The following is a 13,531-nucleotide window of genomic DNA, read 5'->3' as shown; positions in this document are numbered from 1 at the left end:
TGAAACACACCTAATAAAACACAAAAAATACTGACGGTACCAGTACCGGAGAGGATGTGGAGCAACCGATCTCTTTGATGGGAATGCAAAATGGCACAGCCACTTTGGAAACACAGTTTTTTAAAAATTAAACACACATGTTATCAGATGACCCAGCAATCCCATTCCTAGGTATTTTTCAAAGAGAAATGAAAACCAAGGTCACAGAACTTGCATGCATATATCTGTAACAGCTTTATTCCAGCTGCCCTAAAATGGAAACACTATCCTTCACGTCCTTCAACAGGTGACTAGATAAACAAATTTTTAAATCTACACCAAAAAAAAACACTACTCAGCAATAAAAAGGAATGACTACTGATACACATAACAACATGGATAAATCTCAAATGTGATTCCACTTACGGAAAAGACAAAACTATAGGGACAGAAAACAGAAGGAGGGTAAGGGCTGACTGCAGAGGGGGCACCAGGACATTTTTGGGGACTGACAGAACTGTTCTATGTCCTGTTTGCTAAAACTGAGCCATATGCCAAAAGGGATAAATTTTACTGTATGTAAATTGTGCCTCAGGTTTGAAAAATAATCTCAACCTTTACCTCACACACACAAATTAGCTAGAAATAGATCACAGACCTAAACTTAAGAGCTAAAACTATCAAACTTCTAGAAGTAAACACGAGAAAAATCTTTATGATATCCGGTAGGCAAAGGTTTCTTACATGATGAGAAATGAATAAACCCTAAACAAAAAAACTGATAAACTTGGCTTTATCAAACTCACAAATTTCTGGGGGGAAGGTATAGCCCAAGTGGTAGCATGCATGCTTGACACGCATGACGTCCCAGCACCTCCTCCAAATAGAAATAAATGAATAAACCCAATTTACCACCCCCTCCTAAGACAAACAAAACAAAGTTACAAATTTCTGTTTGAAACACAAGAAGATGAAAAGGAATCCATGAATTAGGACAAAGTACTTTATATGTATGAAATGGAACTATTATTCAGAATATATTAACTGAATAAAAAGAACCCCAAAACAAAGGCAAGAGACTTGAACACACTTCATAAAAGAAACACGAACCACCAAGAGGTGTATGAAAAGAGGCTCAGTGTCATTAGTCACTGGGAAAATTCAAATTTCCACAGCCTACCACATTAGCACAGCTCAAGTTAAAAAGGATGGCAACACCAAGTATCAGTGAGGATGGGCCTAATCTGTTGCTGGTGGAGGTGTCAGATGGTACACATGCTTGGGAAACAGCGGTAGTTTCTCAGAAAATGATGCACTTAACATCCATGTGACCCAGTGGCCTCATTCCAAGGTGCTTACCAAAGAGAAATAACTATATGCCGACAAAGACACAACAAATGCTCAACTCAACTTTATTCTTAGCAGTGAAATACTGGAAACGACACATGATGGGAGAAACAAATTACAGTACATCCATACAACAAAACAGTACTTAGCAATTTAAAGAAGCTATTGATACATGTGACAACACGATGGATCTCAAAAACATTACACTTATTGAAGGAAGTCAAACAAAAAGGATATTTATCGTATGGGTCTATTTATATGAATTTTTAGAACAAGAAAAACTAATTGGTAGTAATGGAAAAGCAGACCAGTGTTTGCCTGGGAGTGGGGTGGGGTATGAGGGAACTTCTGGGGATGATAAAATTGTTTTATATTTTGATTGGAGTAATGGTTACGTGGTGAATAAATCTATCAAAACACATCTAACTTTACATTTAAAATGGATACTTTATTATGTATAAATTATACCTCAGTAAAACTTGACTCCTTTTTTTTATTGAAGTATAGTTGATGTAATGTAAGTTACAGGTGTACAATAGTGATTCACAATTTTTAAAGATTATACTCCATTTACAATTAGTATAAAATATTGGCTATATCCCTGTGTTGTACAACATATCCTTGTAGCTTATTTTATCCGTAATAGTTTGTACCTCTTAATTCCCTATGTTGCCCTTCCCTCTTCCTACCAGTAACCATTGGTTTGGTCTCTGTGAGTCTGCTTCTTTTATGTTATATTCATTAGTTTGTTGTATTTTTTAGATTCCACATATAAGTAATATCACACAGTATTTGTCTTGGAGGGTATTATGCCAAGTAAAATAAGTCAGACAGAGAAAGACAAACAAAACTTGATTTTAAAAAAATATAAAAAAGGGAAGACAAGACATTTACTCTTTTTCACTAAGAAGAATAGGGTGGTGATTATTAGCTTTGAGACTCTAGGCAGTTCTCCTGGGTCTGTTGCCTCATATGTAAAATAGAGATTATAATAGTACCTACTTTATAGGTGTTTGGGAGGATTAAATGAAAATACATGCAGAATATCTGGTATGCCATAATAATGACACTTACTGAGGATTTATTACACAACCACAGATTCTAGATATAATTTCACTGAATCCTATTCTACATTCTAGTAATTGTATCTAATATATTAATCTGAAATCTAAGAAAATTTTATATAGTAACAACTACTTAAACTAAATTCTCCAACTCACATGAAAAAATACTAATAAAAAAACACATCCACATTTCCCTAATTACAGAAAATTACCAACTGTTTCAGTTATAAACTGCTGCATACAAACTAGCTCAAAATTTAGGGGCTGAAATCAACAACCATTTCATTTGTTCTTGTTTCTACAATCACAGCTGGGCTTGGCTGGCTCCGCTGCTGGTCTTAAAGTCACCTTTCGCTACCTTATTAGCTGGTGGGGGTGAGGGCGGAGAGTGGCAACTCAGCCAGGAGGGCTGGACCCTCTCCCTTCCCATGCGTCTTCTCCTAAGGTCTCTCCCCCATGTGACTCAAAGCTCCAGAGAATACAAAAGCAGAAGCTGCCGACTTCTGAAGGCTTGAAGCCTGGCACCGGCCCATCATCATCTCTGCAGTATCCTGCTGGTCAAAAGAGTGCCGCAGGGCCGGGACACGACTAAGTACCACAAAGGTGTTTCTCTAGGAGTCACGGACAGAAGGCCATGGATAAAATGGCCCAGGTTTGCAAACAGCAGAGAAAGACTGTAGAATCACCTGGGGTTGTAAATGGACCACAACCTGAACCTATCATCATTGTTGAAAGGGCTAGAGTAACAAGGAGCTATATGCAAGTTTCTTTAACAATGTGTTCCTTACACAGCACACAATTTCAATTACATGCTGGCTAAAGGACTGCACCCATTTTAGTAAAAAATGTGTAGTTCTGTCAATAGTAGCATTGGTTACTGCTGCTTTTCTGAAGGGCCAAGGTGAGATATATATATATATCAGTCACCAAGGAAGCTTTTTGAAAAAATACTTACCTCACCATTCTAATTTTAAAAAGGGTGCATGAGGAGTTCCTGTGTGTTCTGCAGAAGTGCTCCCTGTGATTCTAATATGCATACCCACCCCCACTCTCCCATCACAGTCAGATGAGGGCACGTGATGCAGATAATCCAAATTTTAATTGTTCACCAGCACCTACAAGTGAGACACTGTTTTAAGAGTTTACAAAACATTTTCACATGAATTATCTCACTTGTTCCTACGAATTAAGTAGGGTTGACATCATCTTATTCTCTTATACCAATTTTCAAAAAATAGACACTAGGAGAGAAAAAAAAATTAAGGTACAATGATTATATGACAAAGACAAGACAGAATAACCAAGTAAAACTAGTTCATAAAATTATTGCTCATCCAAATAGTTATTGGGTTCTTACCACTGCCAACCACTGTGCTACCGGACACACTCCACGGAGGAAAATAACAGAAATAAGTTTGTACTATAACATGGAGATATAAGTTACATAAAGAATTTTATTAACTGTCAGGGCTATTAAAATCAAAGGAAAAAAAAAAGTGCTGCCAAGAAAGGTCATGGCACTGCTTCCCTAAAGATGTAAAAAACAGGATATTCATCTCTGTCGGATGACTTACAGATAAAGCCAAGTTGGAAGGCACGTGGAGAGACCCGATAAACTGCAGTCAATCAAACAGTCCGGCAACAATAAAGAATGAATTTTGTTGGATTTGTATCCAAAACTGGGGAGAAGGCTGGGGGGTCAGAGTGGGAAAGAGCTAGAGAAAAGCAACAAGAGATAAATTCCTAAATTATACCACAATCTTCAACATACTTAAGAGCAATTAACTTTAAGATTGATCAAAATTAGTAACAACAAAAAAAATTAGGAAAATAAAATGAGACATAAAATAAAGCATAGTCATCAATAGCAAGAATGATTATTAATAAAACTATTTTGTCAAAAGTTCTCTAAAAATCTGCAGTGACCCCATGTACTAACACCAATCCATTCCCCAACTCTACCTGTGCTACCTCATGGAGTTTAAGGGCACCCCACATGAGTAAATGCATTAAAAACACCAACCAATTATTAGCAGTAGTAGTAATAACTGTTTACTGTGGCTCCCTCGATAGACTGAAGCTCCCTGGGGGCAGAGATCGGGCCGCCCTAGCCTTGGTGACTAAGTACACAGTGCCTGGTACACAGTAGGGACTCAGTTTATTCAAACATTTAATGAACACCTATTTGAATAGCATGTGATACACTTAACCCACACACGGTCCCCTTCAACCAGTCATTTTTAGCAATTCAATCCTTTGGGGGACTGAAATCCTCTGGAGAGCTGATAAAAGCCCTGGATTCTTTCCCCAGAAATCAGGCACAGTCTCAGGCAAAGCTGAGGAACTCCAAGTTAAGCACCACTCCTGGGAGTGGGCGTCTGAACACACGTGACACCAGAACTGGAGAGAATGCTCTAGCTGGGGTTCAGAGTCCAGCTGAGCTGGTTTCCAATGAGAACCCAGTCAACTAAAATGCTCAGAAAGTTAAGCCAGGTCTCTAGCCTGTATGCCCACGGGCGATTGCTCCTGAAATGTAAGCAGGAGGCTTTACATTTTGTGGCTGGCGGTTCTGTGGTCCTCCCTCCCTCCGGGAGCCACCTCAGCGATGTTCTGCTCTAAACTCCTGCGGAGTTCTCCCTGTGTGTCAGGCACTCCCACCCCCTGCTGTACTCAAGGCCATACACGTCAGGCCAGAAATTCACCATCTCCACATCTACTTTCTTCCTAGCAGGCGGACTGGGAACCCCATCCCGTTTCCTCCCTTCCACTCCTGCCATAAAGTGTCATTTTTTAGCATGGTGTGTCCAGCTTGCTAAGGTCACTCTGAACCCTCCTCCATCCTGACACCATAGCTGAATTTTACCAATTATGTTTTTCATTCAGTCACTCATTACAGATCATGAACAAGACTGAAGAGAACCTATATTTCTAAATATTCTCTTTAAAATAAATTCCAAATGTGATTCAGTTGTGAAAACTGACCAGGTGCATTTATACGTAAGACATAGAAATGTCAGAAAAGCATTTTCATTTCCTAAAACTGTATTAACTGTAGAAGCCAGTATTTTCATCTCCATTTTCACAAATTATTCACCAAGCCGTCATGGAGCTAACATTCAACTTTTAATCTTGCCAAAAGCAGGATCGTAACATAGCTTGTTAAAATACCAATTTCTGTTTCAAAAGCCCCGGAGGACCTTTTCTGCAGTAAGCACAACAAAAAGAGAAATGGGGGAGGAGCAGCAGGGAGGTAAGGGGGAACTCAATTATATTACCGCCAGGACGCCAACCAACGAACCAAGGACATGAAGGAGTTAATTTTATTAGGACCCTTAAAGCACCCTGCTTTCACTTGCCTGAGAGTGCAATACAAGGTTTTTAAACTAATACCAATTTAGACTTAAAATTCTGATACCCTACATGGAACTCTCTTTTATGAGATGCCCAATAAATATTTAAGAGTATCAAAACACTAAAACAGTATCCTAGGACCTTTGTGTTTGAGGTATTAAATTATATTTCTAAATTAATCAAGCAATTCATGTTAAAGGTACCCAGCAATTTGCACTGAAAGTTATCAGTTTAAGAAAGGCTGTGAGTATTCTACTGTTAAGACTTAATTTGGTACTTTGAAATCAATGAGAACTAAGAATAAAGGTACTCTCAAGTGTGAGCACTTAAGATTTCATGAGGCTTTAACTTGCACAACCATGTCCAAGTTCAGTTCTGATTTATTCAAGTAAATAAGTACAATCCACTCATGGACAATATTAAAGTTGTTAACTTCCTCTTCCAGACGCTAAGCTAAGGAAAGCGTTGTACCTTTCTGACTTCACAAACACAGGCAGAGAGAGCTGTTTCTTGTTTTGTGACAAAGTTGCTGATACTGTATTTGAAAACCACGTTATTAGTGTATAGGTCCTGATGTGCTGCTGCCACCCTTGGCAATTTTTATCACTCTGGGAGCTTCACTATTACCAGGTCAAAAGATAACAACTCACTCCAAACTGCAACAGTCAGAGGCCAAGTCAACTAGCATTTAGACATCCCAGCTCTCCCCAGGTTTCAGTACCTCACTGCTTAACTACTCTGCACCTCAAGTTTCTGCGAGGCCCACAGTCCAGCTCCTGACTGCCTTCCCAGCTTCACTCCCGACTCGCACCTCGTGATGCCAAGCTACCCCCAGTTCCTTCCATACTCAAGCACCCGGAGTTCTTTCCCGCCTCACCATCCTTGTCTCGTTCCAGGCTGCAGGGCCTCTCCCGGGAGGCTTCTCTAAGACTGCGGTCAGCACAGCCCCACGAACAGGGGTGAGTAGCATTCTAGCAAGATCCTGTACCTGGCAGCTCAACAGTCCTCCAAGTGCAGTCCGCGCAACTCTGGAGGTCCACTGGGACTTTTTCAAGGGGCTTGTAAGTTAAAACTATTTCCATTACATGAAACATTATTTGCCTTTTGTACTATGATCATATGTGCACCAATGGTGCAAAAGCAATGGCGGGGAAAGCTGCTGGCTTGGTGTCCCTTAGCACGAATGACAGTGGCCACAAACTGTTGTGGACAGTCACCATATTCCTCACTACCATGCACTCAGGGTAGAAAAGAAAAAAAAAAGAAAACCCATTTTCACTTAACAGTGTCCTTGAGGACACTCAAAATAGCTCATTTTATTAAATCTTGACCTTTAAGTACATGTCTTTTTAATATTCTGCAGGACAAATGGGACGTGTGCACAAAGTGTGGCTGCTCCGTGCTGAAGTAGTGGCGTCGTCTGGGAGGAGAGCCGGGTGCAAGGGGTCTGGGAAGTGGTCTGAAACAGCCACTTTTATCACGGAACACCATTTTTACTTGTAAGAATGACCAACAAACTATCACTGTTTCAAATGCGGGTATTTGGCGGACATTCTCTTGGAAATGAAAGCAATGAGACTATCACGACAAGTAAAACTGGTAGCGTTTTGTCAATGAACAAATTCGAACTTTCGAGAAGAATTAGAATTTTGCAAAACTTGCATCACTCATGGTGAACTTAACAGCTTCCAAGTATTTAGCTTCTTCTGGAATTGGTGGCAATATTAAAAAATGTCATTTAAAGAAATATCTGTATATTGAAATGTGTCAAAATGGGGAAGAATCTGCCTAACAGTGAACCAATATTTTCCAAATGACTAATGTACGATGTTCCCAAATCAGGCATGGGTAGAAGATCCATTTAAAATGCAAAGCAAATCAACAGAGTTCAATGTAACAGAGTAGAAAAATTCATCGATATGATTTTAGATGCTGCAACTAAACTCTAAGACACTACCACTTACAGAGCCTTGGTCAATAGCAAAAACAAAACAAAACAAAAAACCCCCCACAATTACCTGAAACAGTATTAAAATACTCCTCCCTTTCCCAACTACATAGCTATGCAGGCTGGATTTCCCTCACATACTTTATTAAAGTAACGTATTGCAATGGGATGAATTGAGAAGCACGTTGGAGGATTCAGCTATTTTTTAAACCAGGCATGGAAGATACCTGAAAAACTGTAAAACACTGTATCAAAATCCCAGTTGCTTTCTTTGCAGAAATTAAAAACCCAGTCCTAAAATTCATATGGAAATGCGAGGGACTCAGAACAGCCAAACAATCTTGCAAAAGAAGAAAGCTAGAGGGCTCACATTTCCCTATTTTGAAACTTTCCATAAAACTACAGTAATCAAGATAGTGTGATACTGGCATAGGGACTGACATACAGATCAAAGGAAGAGAGTCCAGAAATAAACCCTTACATTTATGGTCACTTGATTTTTGAGAAGGATGTCAAGACAATCCAATGAGGAAAGAATAGTCTTTCAAGAAAAGGTGCTAGGACAATTTGATATCCACATGCAAAAGAATGAAGTTGTACCCGTAGCTCCCACCATGTACAAAATTTAACTCTGAATAGATCATACACCTAGACGTAAGAAATAAAAGTATAAAACATTTAGAAGAAAATATAATGTAGATCTACATGGTCCTGGATTAGGCTGTGATTTCTTAGATATGACACCAAAGTACAAGTGACAAAAGAAAAAAACAAATTGGACTTTGTCAAAATTTGAAACTTTTTACTTCAAAGGCCACTATCAAGAAAGTGAAAAGACAATCCACAGAATGGAAATTATTTGCAGTTCATATATGATACCATCTCACACCCTTAAGGATGGCTAGTATAAAACAAACAGATGATAACAAGTGTTGGTGAGGATGTGGAGAAACTGAAACCAGTTTCAATTGTTGGTTGGAATGTAAAATGGTCGGAAAACATGTTAAACATAAGGTTACCACATAACCCAGCAGTGACTCTCCTAGGAGTCTATCCAAAAGTAAAAACATGTCTACACAAAAAATATGAAATAGGAATGCTTCATAACAGTATTATTCATAACAGCCTGCATGTCTATCAGTTGACAAATGCATAAATAAAATGTGGTATATCCAAATTATTTGGCAACCAAAAGGAACAAATTACTGATACATGGTACAGCATGGATGAACCTAAAAAATATGTTAAATGAAAATGCTAGTGACAAAAGCACCTGTATATGTGATTCCATTTATATTTAGTGTTCAGAAGAGGTAAATTCATAGAAATAGAAAGTAGATTACTGGATGTTGGGGGCTGAGGTGAGGACAGGAAGTAAGTGACTGCTCATGAGTATAGTTTCTTTTTGGGGGGATGAAGGTAAGGATGAATCACTGTAACCCACATGGACATCAAAATAACATTTGGTATAACAAAAAAGCAGCAGACTCACAGATACAGAGAACAATCTAGTGGTTACCAGTGGGGAGAGGCAATATAGGAGTAAGGAAGGAAGAGGTACAAACTATTATGTATAAATAAGCTACAAGGATATATCCTACAACACCAGGAATATAGCCAGTATTTTATAATAACTACAAATGGAGTGTAACCTTTAAAAATTGTGAATCACTGTATTGCACACCTGTAACCTATATAATACTATTCATCAACTACACTTCAAAAAAAAAAAGTCCAAAAAAATAACATTCAGCATTGGAAAGGCACAGTCACAAATGTAAGCTCTAATCATTCTCTTGCATAGAACAGTGAATGACACAGAAAAAAGTTAATTTCAAGCTTCAACACAAGGTAGCCACTACAGGACTATCCCCACCCCAAAGCACACAACTTCAAAATGCTATTAAGCACCTGAACATACAATTTCACATACTAATATATTTTCTACATGGCAAAGCAGGTTTTACCTTAACATCTTTCAATGAAATGTGTCAGAAAAAGATAGGATAATTTAAAAACAGTCAATCAGAATACGACTGGATTATATTCTATTGGGAACAAATGTAATGACATCTTCCCCTATGAAGTATCCAAATCAAGGGATGCATATTCTTTACAACCTAAAACATTTTGACAAGGTAGGTAATACAATTTGAGTCACTTTTGCTGAACTGCCTTTTACCAAACCACAAATTTTTTCATTTTCTCTCTTCAGATCTTTTACATTCCTGTGATCCCGACTCTCTGTTAACCTCTGAGGCTTATATATGACAATCTTTTGATTACGGCCTAATGGTAAATCAGATTATCAAAGTTTTCTGTAGAACGTTCCAGTGAAAAATGTACCAGATTTTATTTGAAAATAGTTACCTGACACGGTAACTTTAACTTGATTAGGTTTAGTTGCCCCCTATCATGGGACTACTCGTTTGTATTAGGAACAATGGATGTAAGGGAGCTGGCACATTTGGCCACCAATGAAACAATACAAAGCACTCCCTGAAAGCCAGCCTGCAGTTATAGGTGACGTGTCCTTAAAAGCTTAACATTGTAAATAACAGGAAAAGCACGTCAGGAAAAAAAAAAAAAAAAAAAAGAGTTGTATAAATTACCTGAGAATTATATTTTCTTCACTGGTATTTTTACCAGTGTTTTTTAAAAACACAAAATGTGAAAGCCAAGTAGTAAAATGATCATTATACTTAGTTTTAACTGAAGGCAAGGCAAACTTTTAAAATAAAGTTTATGCCATGATAAAGTCACAATTACAAGTATTCTACTAGTAAACCTGGCATAAGATACTTATTCAGGAGAACATTCTAAGAAAGGTGTGGTTTCTAGCTTAGTCTTTTCCACTACTCTTTACCCCCCCCAAGTCAATATGACACAACCACCCAGCATCACAAAATAACACAACCTAGAAACACATATACTCCAGTCTCCCTAGTACAGCACCATCTGCAAGCAAACATGTCAGTAAACTCAGAAGTCTGAACACCTGACTAATTCTCTGAAAAGTGGCTAGTACATGGAATTAGGGAATTACTTCTTTTGATGCCAGCAAAACAAAAGACCCCCCAAACTACAAAATGTCCTGGTTCGTAACAAAGGTAAACAACTGTAAAATCAAATGCAAAGATTGTGAGTAAATACAGTTCACTTTAATCATCACCTTGTATTAAAATAAACATGTAGGAAATGGAGTAGGTATAGTAATATTACATACTGAAGGCACAGAAAATAGGGACTGAACTTACTCTGTAGCCCACTAGAGGCTAATTTAGTACAGCACTTTAACAGCAGTTTAAAATAAATGCGAAGGGAAGGCAAAGGGGTGACATGCCACATCTGGGTCTTTAGGAGCATGAAGATTAGAAGGAAGATAAAACAGAATGGGTTTCGTTGGGACATAAGGAACTTCTTTAGCAAAACAATGATAAAATGCTAGACCTGCTTACTGAAGACTAGAATCACCATCTCAAGAACTTTTAAGGGGTAAGTCAGTCAGGATCTTTGGAACATTCTCTTCAGTTGAAATCAGGTAGCCCAGTACCTGTCACCTGTAACTTGATTATTCAGAGACTGCTACCTTTAATTAGTGGGCACGTGTATCTGAGCAGGTAGAACTCACTCAAGTGCCAGGATACAGCATGGTCCCACTCTTCAAAATGCAGAGGAAGAAATAAAGAGAACAGAGAAGCAGGGGCTGGGTGATTCAGAATGCCAATAAACGTTGGATGCCGGGTTCCATATGGGCATCTGGTACTGTTAGAGACTTTCAAACCCTCAATTTGATGCACGGTTCCTTTACGGCTGCAGCTGCTAAGGCTGTCACCTATTCCTCCCCCACAGGATTTGGCGCTGCATCATACAAGAGTTACCCCTGACTCTCGGCACCCCGGTCTCTACACGAGCGTCTCTCAGCCTCTGATTTTGCTCCCCCCCCCCCCCAGCGCTCTGACGGAGAGAGATGATAAAAGGATGAGTAAGCACGCTGTAGCAGGTCTTGGTCAAAGAGCACAGACCCTGGCACCGGCGGTGGAAAATGGGGGTGAGGAAGCAGAACAGAAAGCAAAGTCGGGGAGTCATCCAATGAGCAGCAGGCAGTTATAAGCCTTCCTATGGCAGCCAGTGCTACCTCCTCCTGCAATCACCATAGACTCCAAACCCCGGCTTTCACCCCCTTTACCCCACTGTGGTCAAGCGCACATTTTCTTTAGACAGTCACTTCTTAAGAACAAAACGAAAAGATAATCGTAATTCCTCCGGGGCTCCGGTTGTCAAAGACAATAAAGCCTCACCCTGAAGCATGGTTAAGTTCAACGGTTCTGTTTCCTCACTCGTTTTCTGACACCCTCTCCACCCCCTACCCCACCGCAGACCACCCCAGTTGGGCAAAAACGCGATTGCCAGGGGGAGTTTCAAATACATGTCAGCCTTTTTTTTTTTTTTTTTTGCGGGGGGGGGGAGGGAAACTTTTGAATGACTTCAATAGCCTGGTTACAAGTCCCTGACCTTATTTTTTCACATAGAAAAATAGGACACTGAGAGATCGGGAATTTCTTTTTCTCCGCCTTCCTACTTCGGCCGCTGGCAACATCTAGGGGGCTTCCGAAGAGGGTTTTGGGGGGGTTTCTTATTCTAGGTAGCCAAGCGTCCTTTGGGTCCCTGGCTTTCTTTAAAATGCTGAACTTCACACACAGAAAAAACTCAAGGTGCTACTTCCTTTGTTAAAATCCCATGGACTTTAATTTGGGGCGGAAAGGCTAGCAACGATGAGGGCAGCTAGCAGCGGAGAGATAGAGACAGGTGCGACTTCTGCCTTGCGGGTGCCCGGCGGCAGTGTGGCAGAGCAGCAGACCCCGCGCCGTCTGCCCGGCCCCGGACCCACCTGGCGCTCCTCGTCCGCCCGCGGCCTCCCCGACACGTCCTCCCCGCGCCCGGGGCGCCCGCCGCCGCCGCCGCCGCCGCCCCGCGGGCCCGGCCTCGCCACCGCCTCCGCTCAAAATGGAGGTGGCGGCGGAGGGCGGCTGGTTACGAAACGCGCCGCCGCCACATGGCCGCGCCGGCCCCAAACTTGGCCTGGCCCGCGGCGTCCCGGCGCCCAGGCGAGGCCCGGCCCGGGCGCGAGGAGGCCGCGAAGCGCCCGCCACTCACCCACAGACCGGTAGCCCAGGATCGCGATCTTCCGGGACTTGGACTGCGGCATCTTGGCGGCCTCCTCAGCCCTGGGCCAACCACATCAACCGCGGCGGCGGCGGCGGCGGCGGTGGCTCCTGTGCTGCGATCGGCGGCGGCCGCGCCGGGGCAAAGCGGCATCCAGGGGCGGGGCGGGCGGGCGCGGCTGCCTCGGCTCCTCGCTCGCGCGCCCAACCGCCCGGAACCGCCGCGCGGCCCCGCCCCCAAACACGCCCACGTGACCGCGCCGCGCCGCCGGGCGCCCACACCAGCGGCTGGCGTCAGCACCGCCCCCTCGCCGCGGCGGCCGCCCAAGCCCTCGCAACGCACGGGGGTGCGTCGGGCGGCGTTTTACTTTAAAGGGAAAAAGAAGGGATGCTGAGATGCCCCTGGAAAAGTCACGACTGAAACTCGCTGCGTCATGACCCTCCCACCGTCTTCCGCCGCTTTTTAATTACGCCAGTTATCTCCAAGCGCTGATTGGACAGTTCCCACCCGCCCGCGAGATGACGCGACGGAAACTCCTTTTCCCATTGGGGGCGGTAAAGAGGCGGAGCCAGAGGTGGGGCTGCTTGCCCGGGAGCTAAAAATAAATTCCGACTGGGAGCGCGCGGTTGGGCGCCAGTGAGGTTTGAAGGCTTCGAACGTGGTAGGGTTTGGAGGC

The 13,531-nt window shown here is 42.0% G+C and overlaps 1 protein-coding gene across 2 annotated transcripts in view; it reads right to left on the bottom strand.

Moving 5' to 3' along the window:
* Window positions 1-13,245, bottom strand: part of RHEB (Ras homolog, mTORC1 binding) — a 42,063-nt gene extending 28,818 nt beyond the window's left edge. The window contains exon 1 of one of the 2 annotated variants that reach the window (XM_032483085.1): window positions 12,847-13,245. In XM_032483085.1, the coding sequence (XP_032338976.1) occupies window positions 12,847-12,898 (52 nt within the window). In that variant the 5' untranslated portion in view covers window positions 12,899-13,245. The remainder of the gene's footprint in view (window positions 1-12,846) is intronic. The other variant, XM_032483084.1, reaches the window with a different exon arrangement.
* Between the last annotated feature and the right edge of the window lie 286 nt (window positions 13,246-13,531).

The sequence above is a fragment of the Camelus ferus genome, chromosome 7, assembly GCF_009834535.1.
Source record: "Camelus ferus isolate YT-003-E chromosome 7, BCGSAC_Cfer_1.0, whole genome shotgun sequence".
Lineage (NCBI taxonomy): Eukaryota > Metazoa > Chordata > Mammalia > Artiodactyla > Camelidae > Camelus > Camelus ferus.
The sequence above is the reverse complement of the archived record's forward strand: the minus strand, read 5'-3'. Positions and strand labels throughout refer to the sequence as shown.